This window comes from Myxine glutinosa, chromosome 5 (assembly GCF_964187855.1).
Source record: "Myxine glutinosa chromosome 5, kmMyxGlut1.1, whole genome shotgun sequence".
Taxonomy (NCBI): Eukaryota; Metazoa; Chordata; class Myxini; order Myxiniformes; family Myxinidae; genus Myxine; species Myxine glutinosa.
In genome coordinates this window covers 199,600,225-199,615,801 of record NC_136265.1, presented here as the reverse complement: position 1 = coordinate 199,615,801, position 15,577 = coordinate 199,600,225, and the positions used below count along the sequence as shown (strand labels likewise).

At 43.4% G+C, this 15,577-nt stretch overlaps 1 protein-coding gene across 4 annotated transcripts in view; it reads left to right on the top strand.

Moving 5' to 3' along the window:
* LOC137426493 (tyrosine-protein kinase Mer) overlaps window positions 1-15,304 on the top strand; it is a 122,859-nt gene extending 107,555 nt beyond the window's left edge. For 2 of the 4 annotated variants that reach the window (XM_068115079.2, XM_068115080.2), the window contains exons 15-17: window positions 5,250-5,409; window positions 5,613-5,749; window positions 13,786-15,304. In XM_068115079.2, the coding sequence (XP_067971180.2) occupies window positions 5,250-5,409; window positions 5,613-5,749; window positions 13,786-14,107 (619 nt within the window). In that variant the 3' untranslated portion in view covers window positions 14,108-15,304. The other 2 variants (XM_068115081.2, XM_078779349.1) reach the window with 2 other exon arrangements.
* Window positions 15,305-15,577: the final 273 nt, after the last annotated feature.

The window sequence follows — 15,577 nt, the reverse complement described above, 5'->3', positions numbered from 1 at the left end:
AATAAGACCGATTTATATTCTACAATTTGATGTATTCTATGGTAAATTGAGATATGTGTCCATCAGGATAGCACAGAGGTTTTGCACCCTCACCTAGAGCTGTTGAGGTAAGGTTCGATTCTCGACCCGACTATAAACGATCGAATTGGTGTTTCACAGCCAGGTTGCGCATTGCGTCAATGGGTATGCAGTCCCCTTTGATGGACGTGGGGGACCCGTCAGCTTCGCATTTGCTGGTAGACTTCGAAGACCTTTTGGTCAACGGCAGCAACGTTATCACTGGTACCCAAATTCCATAGCCATAGCCAGTTTTATTCAAATGTCAGGCCTGGTCACCTGGTTAGTTCAAGACTTGGGACAACTCTTTAAGCCACTGACCAAATAATATGTGACTAGATGTGAAGAAGAAAACTGCGGATATGTAATAAGTAATAACTAATAATGTTCATTGCAATTATAGCTCCAAGTGCATTTCATTTTCTGCCCCACAACCATCTGATTCTAAACATGTTTGAGAGGATCTTAATGGTTACCATGCCAACTTAAGTGTTGAAGAAACCACCATAAATCATGGTATTAAGTAATTCGGCTTCTTCTTCATCAGGTAAGAAAATTAGGGAAAATACTTTCACATCACTTTGTTCATCTTCCCTCGGAAGTTTAGCCATGACAGACATATCATTTACAAAAAAAATGTGAATTCTTCTTCATTTTAGCCTCCAACTTAATGTTCTGCCTTTTATGTGACTCATCAAAGTTTCCTTCCAATGTACCTTAATCTCCTTCAACGAAACCACATGTTTTACTGTTACCAACCCAACCTACTTACCTGGTTTTTAAAATCCATCCTAAATCTGATTAACATAAAGTTACATTTTTTAAAAATAGGGATCTTGCATTACTCTGGTGTTTCCTGTTTTTAGCCGCGTCGCAGACGCTGCTCATAGAGTGCCCTCTGCTGTTGTTGTTGTTGTTCCTCTGATTCTTCTTCTTCTTCTTCTTGTTCTTGCAGAGAAGACAAAACCTCAAAGCTCCACCCATTCTGGGAACCATAGCTCCACCCATTGTGGGAGAGGCTTCATATAAACAAATATCCACCATTTTATTAACTCGCATAGCTTTGAGGCCTGTTTTGTAGGCCCGTGGTGTCTTCCTCTCTCACACAGTTTTATTTCAAATCAAATTCGATATATCATTTCATTTTTCACAGTCGCTAACATAGTTTTAGACTCGGTTGAAAAAAAACGGGAAGAAAATCCGATGAAAGTTGCCCTTTATAGAACGAAATGAATTCTCAAAGGCCTGTAACTTCAAGTCCATTGAGATATTTTTTTTTAAATCGCGGCATGGTCAGTCATACACCGCCCGAAATAACAGACGGGAAAATGCCGATATATATATATTTTGTTTAAATCGCGGCATGCTCAACCCTGGTGTTGGGCTAGCGGCTAGGGTGCCGGCTTAGGATCCTCGGATCCTGGGCTCGAATCCCGGTCGATCGCTGAATTAACGCCAGGGGGGTTGACTCAGCCTGTCATCCTTCCGAGGTCGGCAAATTGAGTACCAGTTCACTGGTAATTCCCTGTTTGTCGTTAAAGGCGGCAAAAAGGGTTGGCGTCAGGAAGGGCATCCGGCCGTAAAACATTGCTTCAAAAAGGGGACCAAAAAACAACAACAACCACTGTTCCCGAAAAAGGCCAACCCCCGCCTTGCGGGGAAAAATGGCCTCTAAAGGTGGTTATTTATGGTTATATGCTCAGTCATACACCGCCCGAAATAACAGACGGGAAAATGCCGAGATATATATATTTTGTTTAAATCGCGGCATGGTCAGTCATACACCGCCCAAAATAACAGACGGGAAAATGCCGAGATATATATATTTTGTTTAAATCGCGGCATGGTCAGTCATACACCGCCCGAAATAACAGACGGGAAAATGCCGAGATATATTAAAAATTCGTCCATTTGATGACAATCGTCACGATGAAATATTTAATTTATACCTCGTCACAATAATGTGGAGAGAGGAGCGTAGCTTCGTTCACGTGTCGCCACATACGGGAAATTGCCGAGATATATATATTTTAAATCGCGGCATGGGCAGTCATACACCGCCTGAAATAACAGACGGGAAAATGCCGAGATATATTAAAAATTCGTCCATTTGATGACAATCGTCACGATGAAATATTTAATTTATACGTCATCACAATAATGTGGAGAGAGGAGCATAGCTTCGTTCACGTGTCGCCACATACGGGAAATTGCCGAGATATATATATTTTAAATCGCGGCATGGTTAGTCATACACCGCCTGAAATAACAGACGGGAAAATGCCGAGATATATTAAAAATTCGTCCATTTGATGACAATCGTCACGATGAAATATTTAATTTATACATCGTCACAATAATGTGGAGAGAGGAACATAGCTTCGTTCACGTGTCGCCACATACGGGAAATTGCCGAGATATATATATTTTAAATCGCGGCATGGTCAGTCATACACCGCCTGAAATAACAGACGGGAAAATGCCGAGATATATTAAAAATTCGTCCATTTGATGACAATCGTCACGATGAAATATTTAATTTATACGTCATCACAATAATGTGGAGAGAGGAGCATAGCTTCGTTCACGTGTCGCCACATACGGGAAATTGCCGAGATATATATATTTTAAATCGCGGCATTGTCAGTCATACACCGCCTGAAATAACAGACGGGAAAATGCCAAGATATATTAAAAATTCGTCGCCACACACGGGAAATTGCCGAGATATATTAAAAATTCGTCGCCACACACGGGAAATTGCCGAGATAGTGTAGCAGCATAGCAAACCTGTTGTGCATTTTGTGATACAAGCACCAAATTTGGCACACTAGTAGACTATCATATTATGAAAAGATCTGGATATTGGGCCATCTCAGATTCAGAGATTTGATTTTTGCAAGATTTCGATTTTTTTTTTTTGTATACAGAATCGAGGCTCGTGAAAGAGCTACCATTTATCACAAAAAGAAATCAAAGAGACAAACAAAGTATATAAAAAGGGGAGCGGTAGACAAGATGGGGAGAGAAGGGGAAGCACATAAACACAACATTTGAGAGCAGGGACATCGGGAATCGATTGGGATCGAAGAGAACACCTTCTTCGTCTTCTGTACAGTGAAGTTGCCAGCCCTGAATTCTCTGGCTACATCTGGGTGCTTCATTGGGAGTGCAACCGTGTCCCTCAGGTGAACAGGGACCCACCTGGCATAGTGCGTGTGGTCTAAGGCATGGAACCATGGGACCAGTTCCGTCAGGGCATCACGGTACGTCGTGAATGAAGCCTGCCGCAGAGAACGCACGTAGACCAGTACCAACATCTCTAGTTCCAGCACAGTTGCCCAGTACTGAAAGTTGGGAATGTCTTCTCATCTCTGGTGACACCAGTCTTCGAACTCAGGCAGGTCTTCTGCATCATCAGCATATGTCATACAGTGGCGTTCATACGCACGGTGTTGCAGGATGTGCAGTGCCGCTGCAGTGATTCGATGAGCTCTTCTTGTGCGGGTGACGTGGGCAGCTCGCAGGAAGGAGTCGGCCGTCCCTGGCGTTGCAATCTCAGCTTGCAAATCTGCAAAATCTGCAAATCTTGCAAATATCAAATCTCTGAATCTGAGATGGCCCAATATCCAGATCTTTTCATAATATGATAGTCTACTAGTGTGCCAAATTTGGTGCTTTCCTCACAAAATGCACAATTCTTTTGAATATTTGGGCTAAGCCGCCCCACTAAGATATATTTTCACTTTGCACAAAAATAACATCAAGTAATCGAATCAATAGGAATGTCCTGTGCCTATAACATCGACGTTATAGGCACAGCTGCATCTAGGCATTGTGTAACATCGACGTTAGAGGCACAGCTGCATCTAGGCATTGTGTAACATCGACGCGGCTTTTGTTTTAATTAAAACTTTTTGTACTTGTTCATGATCAGCAGGCACCTCTCACTACCCTCATCCGTAACACTGTATTTGAACCTGATGCTGGAGCCGTAAATTCGTTTCGCTGCTTATTACCTGCGCCACCAAAGGTGGACAGAGGTTATGTTTTCACCCCACCTGTCTGTCTGTCAACAGGATATCTCAAAGAGTTGTGGACGGATTTGGACGAAATTTGGCGGAGATGTAGCGTATGTGACAAGAACGAAATGATTCGATTTTGGTGAAGATCCGGATTCGGATCCGGCTAGTAGAAGTTTTAAAAATGATTCTTCACCATTGGGTGATAGGGCCAAAAACGACATATAGCAGGATATCTCAAAACGTTGTGGACAGATTCGGATAAAATTTGGCAGAGAGGTAGCGTATGCCACAAGGACGAAATGATTAGATTTTGGTGAAGATCCGGATTCGGATCCGGCTACTACAATTTTTAAAGTGATTCTTCACCATTGGGAGATCGGGCCAAAAACTATACATAGGAGGATATCTCAAAAAGTTGTGGACGGATTTGGACGAAACTTGGTGAACGGGTTGTGTGTGTGACAAGGATAAATACATTCGATTTCGGTGAGGATCTGAATGTGGATTCGGACATGAGAATTATTTAATTTTTAAGTGATTCTTCGCCATTGAGAGATTGGGTCAAAACGATATGTAGCATGGTATTTCAAAAAGTTGTGGACGAGTTGTGACAAAACTAGGTGGATGCATTGGTAATGTGACAAGAACAAGCCCATTTGATTTTGGTTCATGTCCAGATCCAGATCCGGCCTATCGGTGGATAGAAAATGGCCACTGTTCAGCCTGGCGGAGGTATGCTCTCTACCGAGTGGCATTCGAGCTTATATCTGCCACCACCTCCCAGTCTAGTCATCTGCAATGCACAAGCTAACCTCGGCCGGACCTCAGTGCCATTGCCTCCAAGTAAATTTGAGGAAGCTGAGACACAGAACAGGTTTTAGCACGAGCTATTTACCTTGTATACACTTCTGACACACATTTTGTAATACCTGTCATCCACAGCCTGTTTAAGGAGTGTCCAAAGACACCATGGTTTTATTTTCATATTTCAATGTGATCTATGTGACATTTGTCGTCACAACATGGCCTCGAGAAGCAGCAGCCTATTCACTATGCTCCAAATGCACACAGTGCCTCGACTTGTTTGTTGACGGTATCTCTGTGACAGGAAGGATGTGATTTTTTAAATTTAAATAAGAAGTACCAAACAAGTTTTGTACCTGTCAGGTTGCACGAGGACCTGACCGTGTGTGTTGCTGATTTTGGCCTGGCCAAGAAGATCTACAGTGGGGATTACTATAGGCAAGGGCAGGTAACCCGAATGCCTGTCAAGTGGCTCGCCCTCGAGTGTATGACGGATCATCTTTACACCGCCAAGAGTGATGTGGTAGGATGTTTATCAACTTTTCTCTTGAACGAATGTGCTGTTATTGCCATTGGCTGATCGCATAGAGAAGGCTGGTATTATTAAACGTATGTACCTGTCGTTCAATTAATTCAGCTTTGTAAGGCCATTTGCCGTGTTGTAAGAATGTTGCACCATGTGATTTTTGCCCCCTGTATTCCTACCTCCCACCCCTCTCCTCCCAGTGGGCATTTGGCGTCACCATGTGGGAAATCGTGATGCGTGGACAGATTCCCTACCCAGGTGTGGAAAATTATCAAATGTACGAGTATCTCATGATGGGCAAAAGACTTGTCCAGCCTCCTGACTGCCTTGATGAGCTGTAAGTCACCAATCCCTCACCTCAAATGGCATCACAGCTGACTTTGCTCATGAGAAGGCCGAATGCCTCACGTCTGTTTTTTTATTTGGGTTATTTTTCAAATCTCGCATACCCAACTCCTCATTCCCTCCTATTCACACCACTCACACGCAACTGCTCTTGGACTCTGTGTCTTTCTCACCTGAGAAGGTGGAGAAATTTCTGGCACACCTTGTCTCTGATTCTGCAATAAGCCCGAATGGCATCAGCGCACGTGTCCTAGAAAACGTGCTCTGCTGCCCTTGCACATCCTTTTTCTGTTCTGCTCAGCCTATCATTTGGTCTCGGTCACTTTTCATCGACTTGGAAGTCTGCCAATATCACTGCATTCCACAAACTAGTGAGGTACCCGTGCTACGCACGGGTTAGAGACCAGAAGCAAACAGGCAATGCTGAAATGGCAAATGCTAAAGCATGAAACCAATAAATTCCACATTACTGTAGCACCTTCAGTCGCACGTCAGACATGGACAGCAAGTTCGTGAAGGACTTCCATGAAAAACGTAACCGCTCTCAAACAAACAGGTACGTTTGTTCCATACCCAGTCAATGGCGAATCTGCATATGGCGATCCGCGAATTCACGTTTAGAAAGTAGAAACCATCACGGCATTCCGTCATTCACTTGAACTCAATATCTCTTTTTTCATTCCAAACAGCATAACTCCAATCACAAATTAAATGGCATTAATAGAAAAAATAAACTTTTAACAAGATTCCTGACATAAACAAATATTTAAACCCTGATGTGAAGTTCCGTACGGTTGGGTGAACACAATTACGAATTCAAAATCGTAATTGTATTCACTCAATTCCAATCATCAATTGGTACTTTAACAAAACGATTAACACGATTAACGTTTAACGATTTAACATTATGATTGAATGACGGTTGTATTTGGATATTATCAAACCTGGGCATTGCCGTCATCTGTCCACTTCCGCATTCGCTGCAGGTTCATAATTGTCATCAAAATCTAAACAGTATTTGTAGAATTTCAATAAAAGCCACATCACTGTTCATATCGGTAAATATTATTCCATCGTGTTTGGAAAAACTGGAAAATTGGAAAACTTGGAAAAATTGGAAAAACTATAGTCTATTTTACTCCCAGGGGTCCCAGGAATACCCACCCAAAATATCGTTGCGATCGGTTGAGCCGTTTTTGCGGTACCTTCGAACGGACAGACGGACATTTGGTGAATTATAGTAAGATATGGCGCAAAAAGAGATCATTTTAAATACAGGCCTATTCGCTTACATAAGCAAAGCGATGCAATCCATCATCACAATTTACATGGCCTGATCCAACAGCCTGATCTCCATCAGTTCGGATGTTAATACAGTCACTCCACCCTAGACCTGCTGCTTCTGTTGTCCCAACAATGGATTGAGAGGTTCGTTTTCAGACATGAAATCAGGGCTGTCTCTCTGGACATATCTCATGCATTTGACAAGTTTGGTATCCGCCTTGCTCTCCAAACTTCCCCTAAGACATCCTACTTTCATGGCTTGCTGACTTCCTCCACTTCCATCGTCAGTGCGTGGCTCTCAATGGGATCTTGTCATCTCCTTTCAGTGTCCACACTTGAGTGTCCAAGGCAGTGCATTGGGCCCTGTCCTGTACCTCATCTTCATCAACGTTCTTTCCGATTCTCTGCAAAAATCCCCCTTATCTTTGCCTCTGCCACTGAAGGTGGGTGGAGGTTATGTATTCACCCCTGTTTGTCTGTCTGTTACGTGTGGAATAAAAGTAATATAGGTGAGAATGGAAAAGAGGTTGGGAGGAGGTCAGTGTTGGGAGCGGAGAGAAGGGATATTTCTGGAGCATACAGGCAAGGAGGGTGGTGAACATCTTCCCCCATATTTACCTCCACCACCGAAGGTTAGCATAAATTATGTATTCATCCCTGCCTGTCTGTGATTTCTGATATTTCAGGATTATTGGACGGCATCACCTTCCCTGGAGAGTGTGCTACCTAAATACGGGAAATGGTCAGCTTCCTCAATGTTTTCTTGACCAACTGTAATAGGGTGACCTCTTTGTTGTTGTTATTGTGTGATCATGGTCTTGGTATTTGCACAGGTGATACACAGGCCCACTTTGGCACTGCATTTCTCAAAGCTAAAGGTCATATCTTGCAGAGCAGTAGAATCTTCTGCCAAAAGTGCGAAGTGCGGCATTATCTGCAAAGTCCAGGTCTGTCAAGCGATGTTGCTGCTATGGGACGCCGAAGTTGGCACCTGTCATGGCTTTCCTCATTACAAAGTAAACAAGAAAGAGCAATCAGAGATTGCAAACCCTCACCAGCATGTATTTTCAGTGATTTTTAAGGCTTTTGTGATAAAACTAACATAGCGGCCGAACCACGCGACCGTTGACGTCATCATTATTTTTTTTTCTCCACCAGTTTATGTCTACATGGCGCTCAATAAATTTCATCTTAATAGGAAGAAGTTTTGTACATGGCGAATTATGACGTCATAATGGAGGCACCTATGACATCATCATTAACATATTTTATTCCCCATGGAGAGTGCTTTACAATGAGCCATTTCTCAATTTTTTCTATTCAGCGCTTTCGGAGATATAGAGGTGCAATTTTTTGGGGGCTTTTCCTTGTTGGCGGCCGAACCACGTGACCTATGACGTCATAATTATCATTTAAAAATTCTACAGGTGGAGTTGCACATATGGTGAAAATTTCCTGTCAATCGGACGAATGGTTGCAGAGAAAATCATATTTATTCTGTGCGGGCAAACAAACAGACAGACAGACAGACAGACAAACGGACTCAAATGTAATACCCTCTCCTCAGGCGAGGGTAATAACCAAAAGTAGTAAGAAAGGGGAGAGTGTCCACCCCTGGCGTACTCCTCCAACAATATCAGGAGTCTGTAGTCCCAGAGCTGGTCTTGATGCAGCAACTGGTGTTTTAGTGCAGGCATTTTACGCAAAAAAAAGGGTCAACCTCACACTAATTGCAACAGAAGTAAACTCAACTGATTTTGTATCCTCAATATGTTCTGAATGAGGAAAAAAAAGTGTTAAGGAATTGTATGGGTGGAAAGTTTTGAAAAATGCATAAATATGATCCTACCCTAAAACCGATTTTTAGCCTTTTCTGCTAGATTTGACTATGCTGTATTTTTTTCCTTGAAGCAAAAAAAACACATACAGAGTATCAGTGATGAGAATTTATTGTGATCACATCATCACACTGATCAACTGCTGTATCCTGAAATTCAAAATGACTGCCATCCACCCTATAGTGACAATACAATACAATCTAAAAAACTGAGCACTCTAAGTTGACATTCGGCAGGTGTATTGCTCAGGACCCATGGAAGTGCAGTGTCAAGATTGAAGTTGTTTGGGTGAGTGGTTCTCGAGAAAGTTCACCTCTTGAAGGTGAACTCAGCACGTGTTAGTCCATCCATGGACTTCAGTATCGCAGTGCCAACGGACTGTGCTGTATCAACGTTGACGGTGGAAAGGGCATTCTCCCAGTGGCAATATTCCGGAAACTAGGGTCATTGCTGAATGGATTGTGCTCCTGTAGATAACTGAGAACTGTCAGTGTGTCCTTCCAGTCACGGGATTGCCTTGCTTGAGTCACGGGACCAAGTCATGTCTTTGTTCTGCTCTCCAGTGTTGTAGTTGACCCCCGTGAGTCCCTCCATTGCCTGGTTTACTTCTGCACAGGCGGGCATCGATAGCAGCCACAACAGACGCTGTTGCTCCGTCATCCCTCGCCCTCGTGTGAGCCCACCACTGGTTTTTAAACTTCTCATCAGAACCTGCTCAATGACCAGGTCAGGTGAGAGACCTGCCCATAGGCGATCGCTTCGCCGAATCACGTGGAACCCTTCCTCGAAACGTTGTTGGACTTCTGGGTGTTCAGTCTTGAGGTTGTGCATCTGCTGAAGGTACACCCTGGCAGATTTGGTGTAAAGATTGTGTCCTGATGCTGCCAGATAGGGTAGCATGTCCTGGATAGCCTGCAGATGTAAGGCCCAGTTTCCAGTGCGTTCTGCACTGATGTATTTTCGTAGGATGTCCAGCATGTCCATGCACTGAACCCAGAGAGCTGAAGTTCTAGAGGACTTCTTGGTGGACTCGATGTGCTTTTGAAGGCGGTCTCTGATTCTCACTCGAACTTCAGACTGACAAACTTCTTCAGCAGATATAGCCCCATTTATCAGCTTCTCATAGATCTTATAAGCTCCCTCCAGGTCCGCATGTCTGCTTCCATCTGTTATCTGATGATCCGGTGGCCTTGCAGCTGCAGCTGCTTCGGCTGACTCTGACTCTCCATCCTTACTGTTGTCTGTAGTTCCAGATTGCTGTGGTAGATGGAAATCGAACACGTTTGATAGCATCAGTGCATTGAGGGCTGCATCAACAATTGAGTGTGCACGAACTGCTCGGATGCTTTCCACAGGACATCAAGATTTTCACAGCTGTTCTGGACCTGAAGGTTGACAAGCTTCTGGTAGGTCAGTGCCGTCAAATTGTGCCTTTCGTCTTTGTGGTACCGTACTTGTACCCTTCCAACCATTGCCACATCCAAGGAAGTAGCCTTGATCCTGGGGATTGGCTGCCTTGATCGAATTCCAGGGGTTATGGCTGCAATCATTCCTATACCATGGAATGTACCAAGGCCATCAAGCGTGCGGATGTTATGGTCGACATTGTCAGCTACATATTGGACAAACTCTGTCGATAGGTCAGGAATGTTTGTTCCATGGAATTTGGCTGCATTTCGTTCAAACTGGTGCACCTCCTGGTATGCACAACAAAACCCAAGGTGATGAAGAGTATCAATGAGGAACCGCGATGCAAAGTGGTGATATAGTTGCACGCCCAACCCAAACTGAAGTGGTGCTAACATGACTCTTGGTCTAGTTGCCTGCATCATTGCATAAATATTGAATATTGAATATTGTCTGATATTGAATATTGCCATGAATATTGTCTCCCCTTGTTTTACTGGCCTGGTTGATAGATGAACTTCCCTTCTCTTCAAGTGTTGATACTGACGACCCTCCTCCGTCCACAGACTGCTTGCAAATGACACACTGTTCATATGCCTCCATTTCCTGAAAGTGGAAAAAAAATATGCACGTTGAAAAATATGCACGCACGGTTGAAAACGTGCATGTTTGGAACTGGATCCTAGTCAGGGATGTGCAGAGGATGTTAGAGGGGCAGGGTCCATAACTCAGAAAAGAGCACTGTCGTTGTGGCGTGCGCGGCGTGTTTAAACTAGTTAGCAGAATATGTACAATGTAACATAATGTAATAAATAGCGAGCTAACTATTTGTAACTTTCTCGAGAACCACTCGCCCAAACAACTTCAATCTTGACACTGCACTTCCATGGGTCCTGAGCAATACACCTGCCGAATATCAACTTAGAGTGCTCAGTTTTTTAGATTGTATTGTATTGTCACTATAGGGCGGATGGCAGTCATTTTGAATTTCAGGATACAGCAGTTGATCAGTGTGATGATGTGATCACAATAAATTCTCATCACTGATACTCTGTATGTGTTTTTTTTGCTTCAAGGAAAAAAATACAGCATAGTCAAATCTAGCAGAAAAGGCTAAAAATCGGTTTTTGGGTAGGATCATATTTATGCATTTTTCAAAACTTTCCACCCATGCAATTCCTTAACACTTTTTTTTCCTCATTCAGGACATATTGATACACAAATCAGTTGAGTTTGCTTCTGTTGCAATTAGTGTGAGGTCAAGTCACATTATTATTGGCCTATTTTGGTACAGAGCTTTAAAGGTATTGATATATCGCTGTGGGATGCCATACTGTCTCGTCATGTTCCAGAATGACTGTTGGTGGATGCTATCGAAGGTCTTCTTGAAATCTATGAAGTTGATAGCGAGTGGCTTCCAGGCTCTGTTCAGTGATGATCCTCAGTGTGAAAAGTTGCTCTATGCATGATCTACTACTTGGAAAACCAGACTGTTCTTCATGATGGATTTCCTGCACATCTTCCTTTAGTCTGTTAAGGAGCACTGGGCAAGAAACTTTACCAGATACAGATAGGAGCATTATACCTCCCCAATTGTTGCAACTAAGGTTTCCTTTTTTGGTAGCCCAACGATTGCCTGTTGCCTTGCCTACTCAACTGGACCAACTTCTGCTTTCCAGATCTTATTGAACAGGTCTGTGAGCTCTGTGATGACGGCATTTTGTCCATGTTTCAGAGGATCTGCTGCAATTTCGTCCAACCCGGGTGCCTTGTTGTTGCTCAATTTCATGGCGGCTCTCCGAACCTAGGCCTGCTGCAATTTCGTCCAACCCGGGTGCCTTGTTGTTGCTCAATTTCATGGCGGCTCTCCGAACCTCCGTATCGGTAATTCCTTCCAAGTTGACGTCCAGCTGTGTCAACACAATGTTACCATCAAACTCAAAAGTGGAGGTGGGATTGGGTTGGTTGAGAATCTCTTGGAAATACTCCACCCACCTTCCTTCCTCTTCTTCATGTAATAGCAGTGTTTTGCCATCTTTGTCTTCAATTGGTATGGTAGTGTTTGTTCTTGTGCCAGTCAAGTCACATACAATCTTATAAAGCATCTTAGGATCGTTTTGGCTTGCCATGAACAGAGAGGAAGGAGTAAGGTCTTCTTTTTTTTTACTCCGTCTACCTGTCTTGCAGCCAAACAAAATTGAAAATCATTCCAAACAGGAAATTTACTGATTTTAGTGATGTCATAAATGACACAGACAGCAGGCACGAATAACTAATTTAAAGTGTAAAAGATAGTGCATCAACGGCCGTAAACTTCCAAATAAATGTTTTTTTTCTGCGGCCTTTAAAACTTTTATTTTATTTAAATTGAATAATATACTTGAACACTGTAAAACACAAATTGCCTGGTTGGCACTTCCAAAAACCTCAAGTTTAGCAGTACTTGGACAAAATATTACGCCGATTTACCCCATCTCGACAAACCAAATTTGCTGCCTACGCTCTTCCGGGAGAATATCGAGATCCGGACAAAATGGCGACTCATGGGAAATATAGACTGTGCTTGGTAACGCAAAGCAAGAGCTTAAAAGACCCTTCCCATGTCCTTTTTCGCAAGACTGTGTGGGGTAAGGTGTTCTATGAACTGTGTAGTTGAATTATTTATTAATTATGATTACCGATGCTAAAGTGCTTCTTTTGCGTGATTAAACCTCTTCCTGATTTACGTGATGAAACCGTCTTCTACCGACACCTCTCCGGCCTAGCTCCCCCAGCTCTCTCTGGGCTCTGTCCCCCCAATATTCCTACAGGTCGCACACGATCTGCCTGCAACCCTCTTATGGTTAAACTGCCAAAATCAAGACTCTCTGCTCACCTTCACTCCTTCATTCCACTTTTCTCCCGCCTCTGGAACAAACTCCCTCGCTCTCTTCAATCCCACTCCTCCCTCCAGGTCTTTAAAACAGCTGTTCACCACCATCTCTTATCTTCCCCCATCCAAAACCTTGATCTTTTCTACCCCCACTAATTTACCCCAGATCCACTTTTTTGAAATTCCGACTTCTTTCCTGGAAGTTCTAGCAGTGTCCATGTGCTTTTAACCTCTCCTACCCCACCCCCACCCCCCTCCCCCCAAGCCCTCTCCCTCCCACAGATCTCCCGATGTCCCTGCTCTCAAATGTTGTACTTGTCTCTCTCCCCATCCTGTCTCCCGCTCCCTTTATCATATGTTTTATGTGTCAGTTTGTTATTTTGTGATTAATGTTAGCTCTTACACGAGCCTCGATCTTGTATACCAAAAAAAAAAAAAAAAGAAAAAAAAAAAAAAGAAGCAATTATCGCTAAATAATTTTCGTTTTCCAAGTGTTCCTCTATGAAGTGAATTAAGGCAGTAAAAATGCTGCACTCGACTGGTTCATCATGTGAGATTTTATTGGGTTCAATAGTACCTTGATAGGGTCATGCTTTGCCCCTTTGGAACGGGTCTTTGTTTTTCTAGCTACACCATCATGTCAAGCTGCTGGACCATAGATCCTGGAGACCGACCCGACTTCTCCAATATTGTCCACCAGCTCGAGGTTGTGCTGAGCTCCCTGCCCTCGCTCGGAGCTGACGCGATACCCATCTACACCAACGAGATGCCGGGAGCAGATGCATCATCCACTATTGGGGCGAGTGAGGAGGCGAGCGGTTTGGGTGACCCGACTGCGGAGCCAGGTTGCGCCGATTCCTGCGACAGCGACTCCACCATTGCGGAGGTTCACTGCAGTCAGAACGATTATGCTTACACCGATAATGTCAGCGGACCCCTTGACACTTGAAATGTGCATCCCACATTCGGGCAGATAAATACATTGAATGTTTTGCACTTTTGCTCTTCACTTTGAAATCCTCGTTTTCATCCAGTTTATTGAGTCCAGAGGGTCAGCAGGACGCCATGTTTTAATAACATCCCCATGAAAAAGATTGTACACGACAACATGTAGGATAAAGACATTTAGAGACATCATTGTACTTTAGAAAGTTAGTTACCAAAGGAGAACTGGAAGAAGAGTTCGCAGTAGTCGGGTAACAACTATATTCACAAAATTTGTGAGAACTGCAGTGAGGAAAATGCAATCCCACCAACTATCAACTATCTTGGTTTCATAAAAGCGGGCAATGGCTTAAAGTCCAATATGTCGGTTACACAGTAGCTTTCCTTGGGAGTGGAAACCACGTGTGAATATACCATCCCAGGGATCGTAGCACTCGCGGAAGGGTGGGCTTTCAATAGGTAATTTTATTGGAATAGGTTATTTTATTGGAATAGGTAATTTTATTGGAATAGGTAATTTTATTGGAATAGGTAATTTTATTGGAATAGGTAATTTTATTGGAATAGGTAATTTCAATAATATTTACAGTTGTATATTAATTGTGAGCTGGCAAGACAGTTCATAGGTATGCACACTCACCTGTGGCTGGTCTGGCCTGGGTTTGAACCTCGAGCCAGCTATAAATTGTCGCCCTGGGATTTCTCATGCAAGGTGAGGCAACATTGTGTGTGATGTCCATCAGAAGGACGTTAACCTGGAGGACTGTCTACCAGGACTGGTTGTCGGTGGAAGTTAGATGTCCTAACCGTGTCTTTCGCAGAGAGTAGGGCACTCATCACCACCAGTCCACCACCTTAGAACAAATTACAAACTTCTGCCCACATGGCTAGTGTGTGTTTGCTTTGTCTGTGTAAAGGTAATTTTTGCTCTACTGTAAATACCGTTGATGCATTCATTATTTCTTGTTGAGAAAAATTTGCGTGATCTTTTTTTGTTCGATTGGTGGATGCGAGTTATCACCCCCTGTCGGAGTTGTTGGGTGGTGATTTGGGCTGAATTCATTGGTCTATTTATTGTCATTTCTTTGTATTTTCTCTTTTTTTTAAACTACTATTGGTTGACTTTTCATTGATATGAAGGAATTTTGGTTGCGTTTTTGCTGTCACGAGATGTGGGGAAATGCACTTTCGCTCAAACCTTGCTGTGTGTTGTGTGGTATCGTATCTCATTGTTGTTGTTGCTTAGCCCCATACAGTTCTCTCGAACAAGCACGCGGCATGGACACAGCTGATCGATCTCACAGGAGCGATCCAGAGATCGCCCACATCGGGGTTGGAGCAGCCCGCCTTCACTAAGTCAGGGCATGACAGAGTTAGAGTTAGAGTTAGAGAGAGAGACAGAGAGACGGAGAGAGAGAGAGAGAGAGAGAGAGAGAGAGAGAGAATTTGAACACCGTTTATTTCCACAAAATGC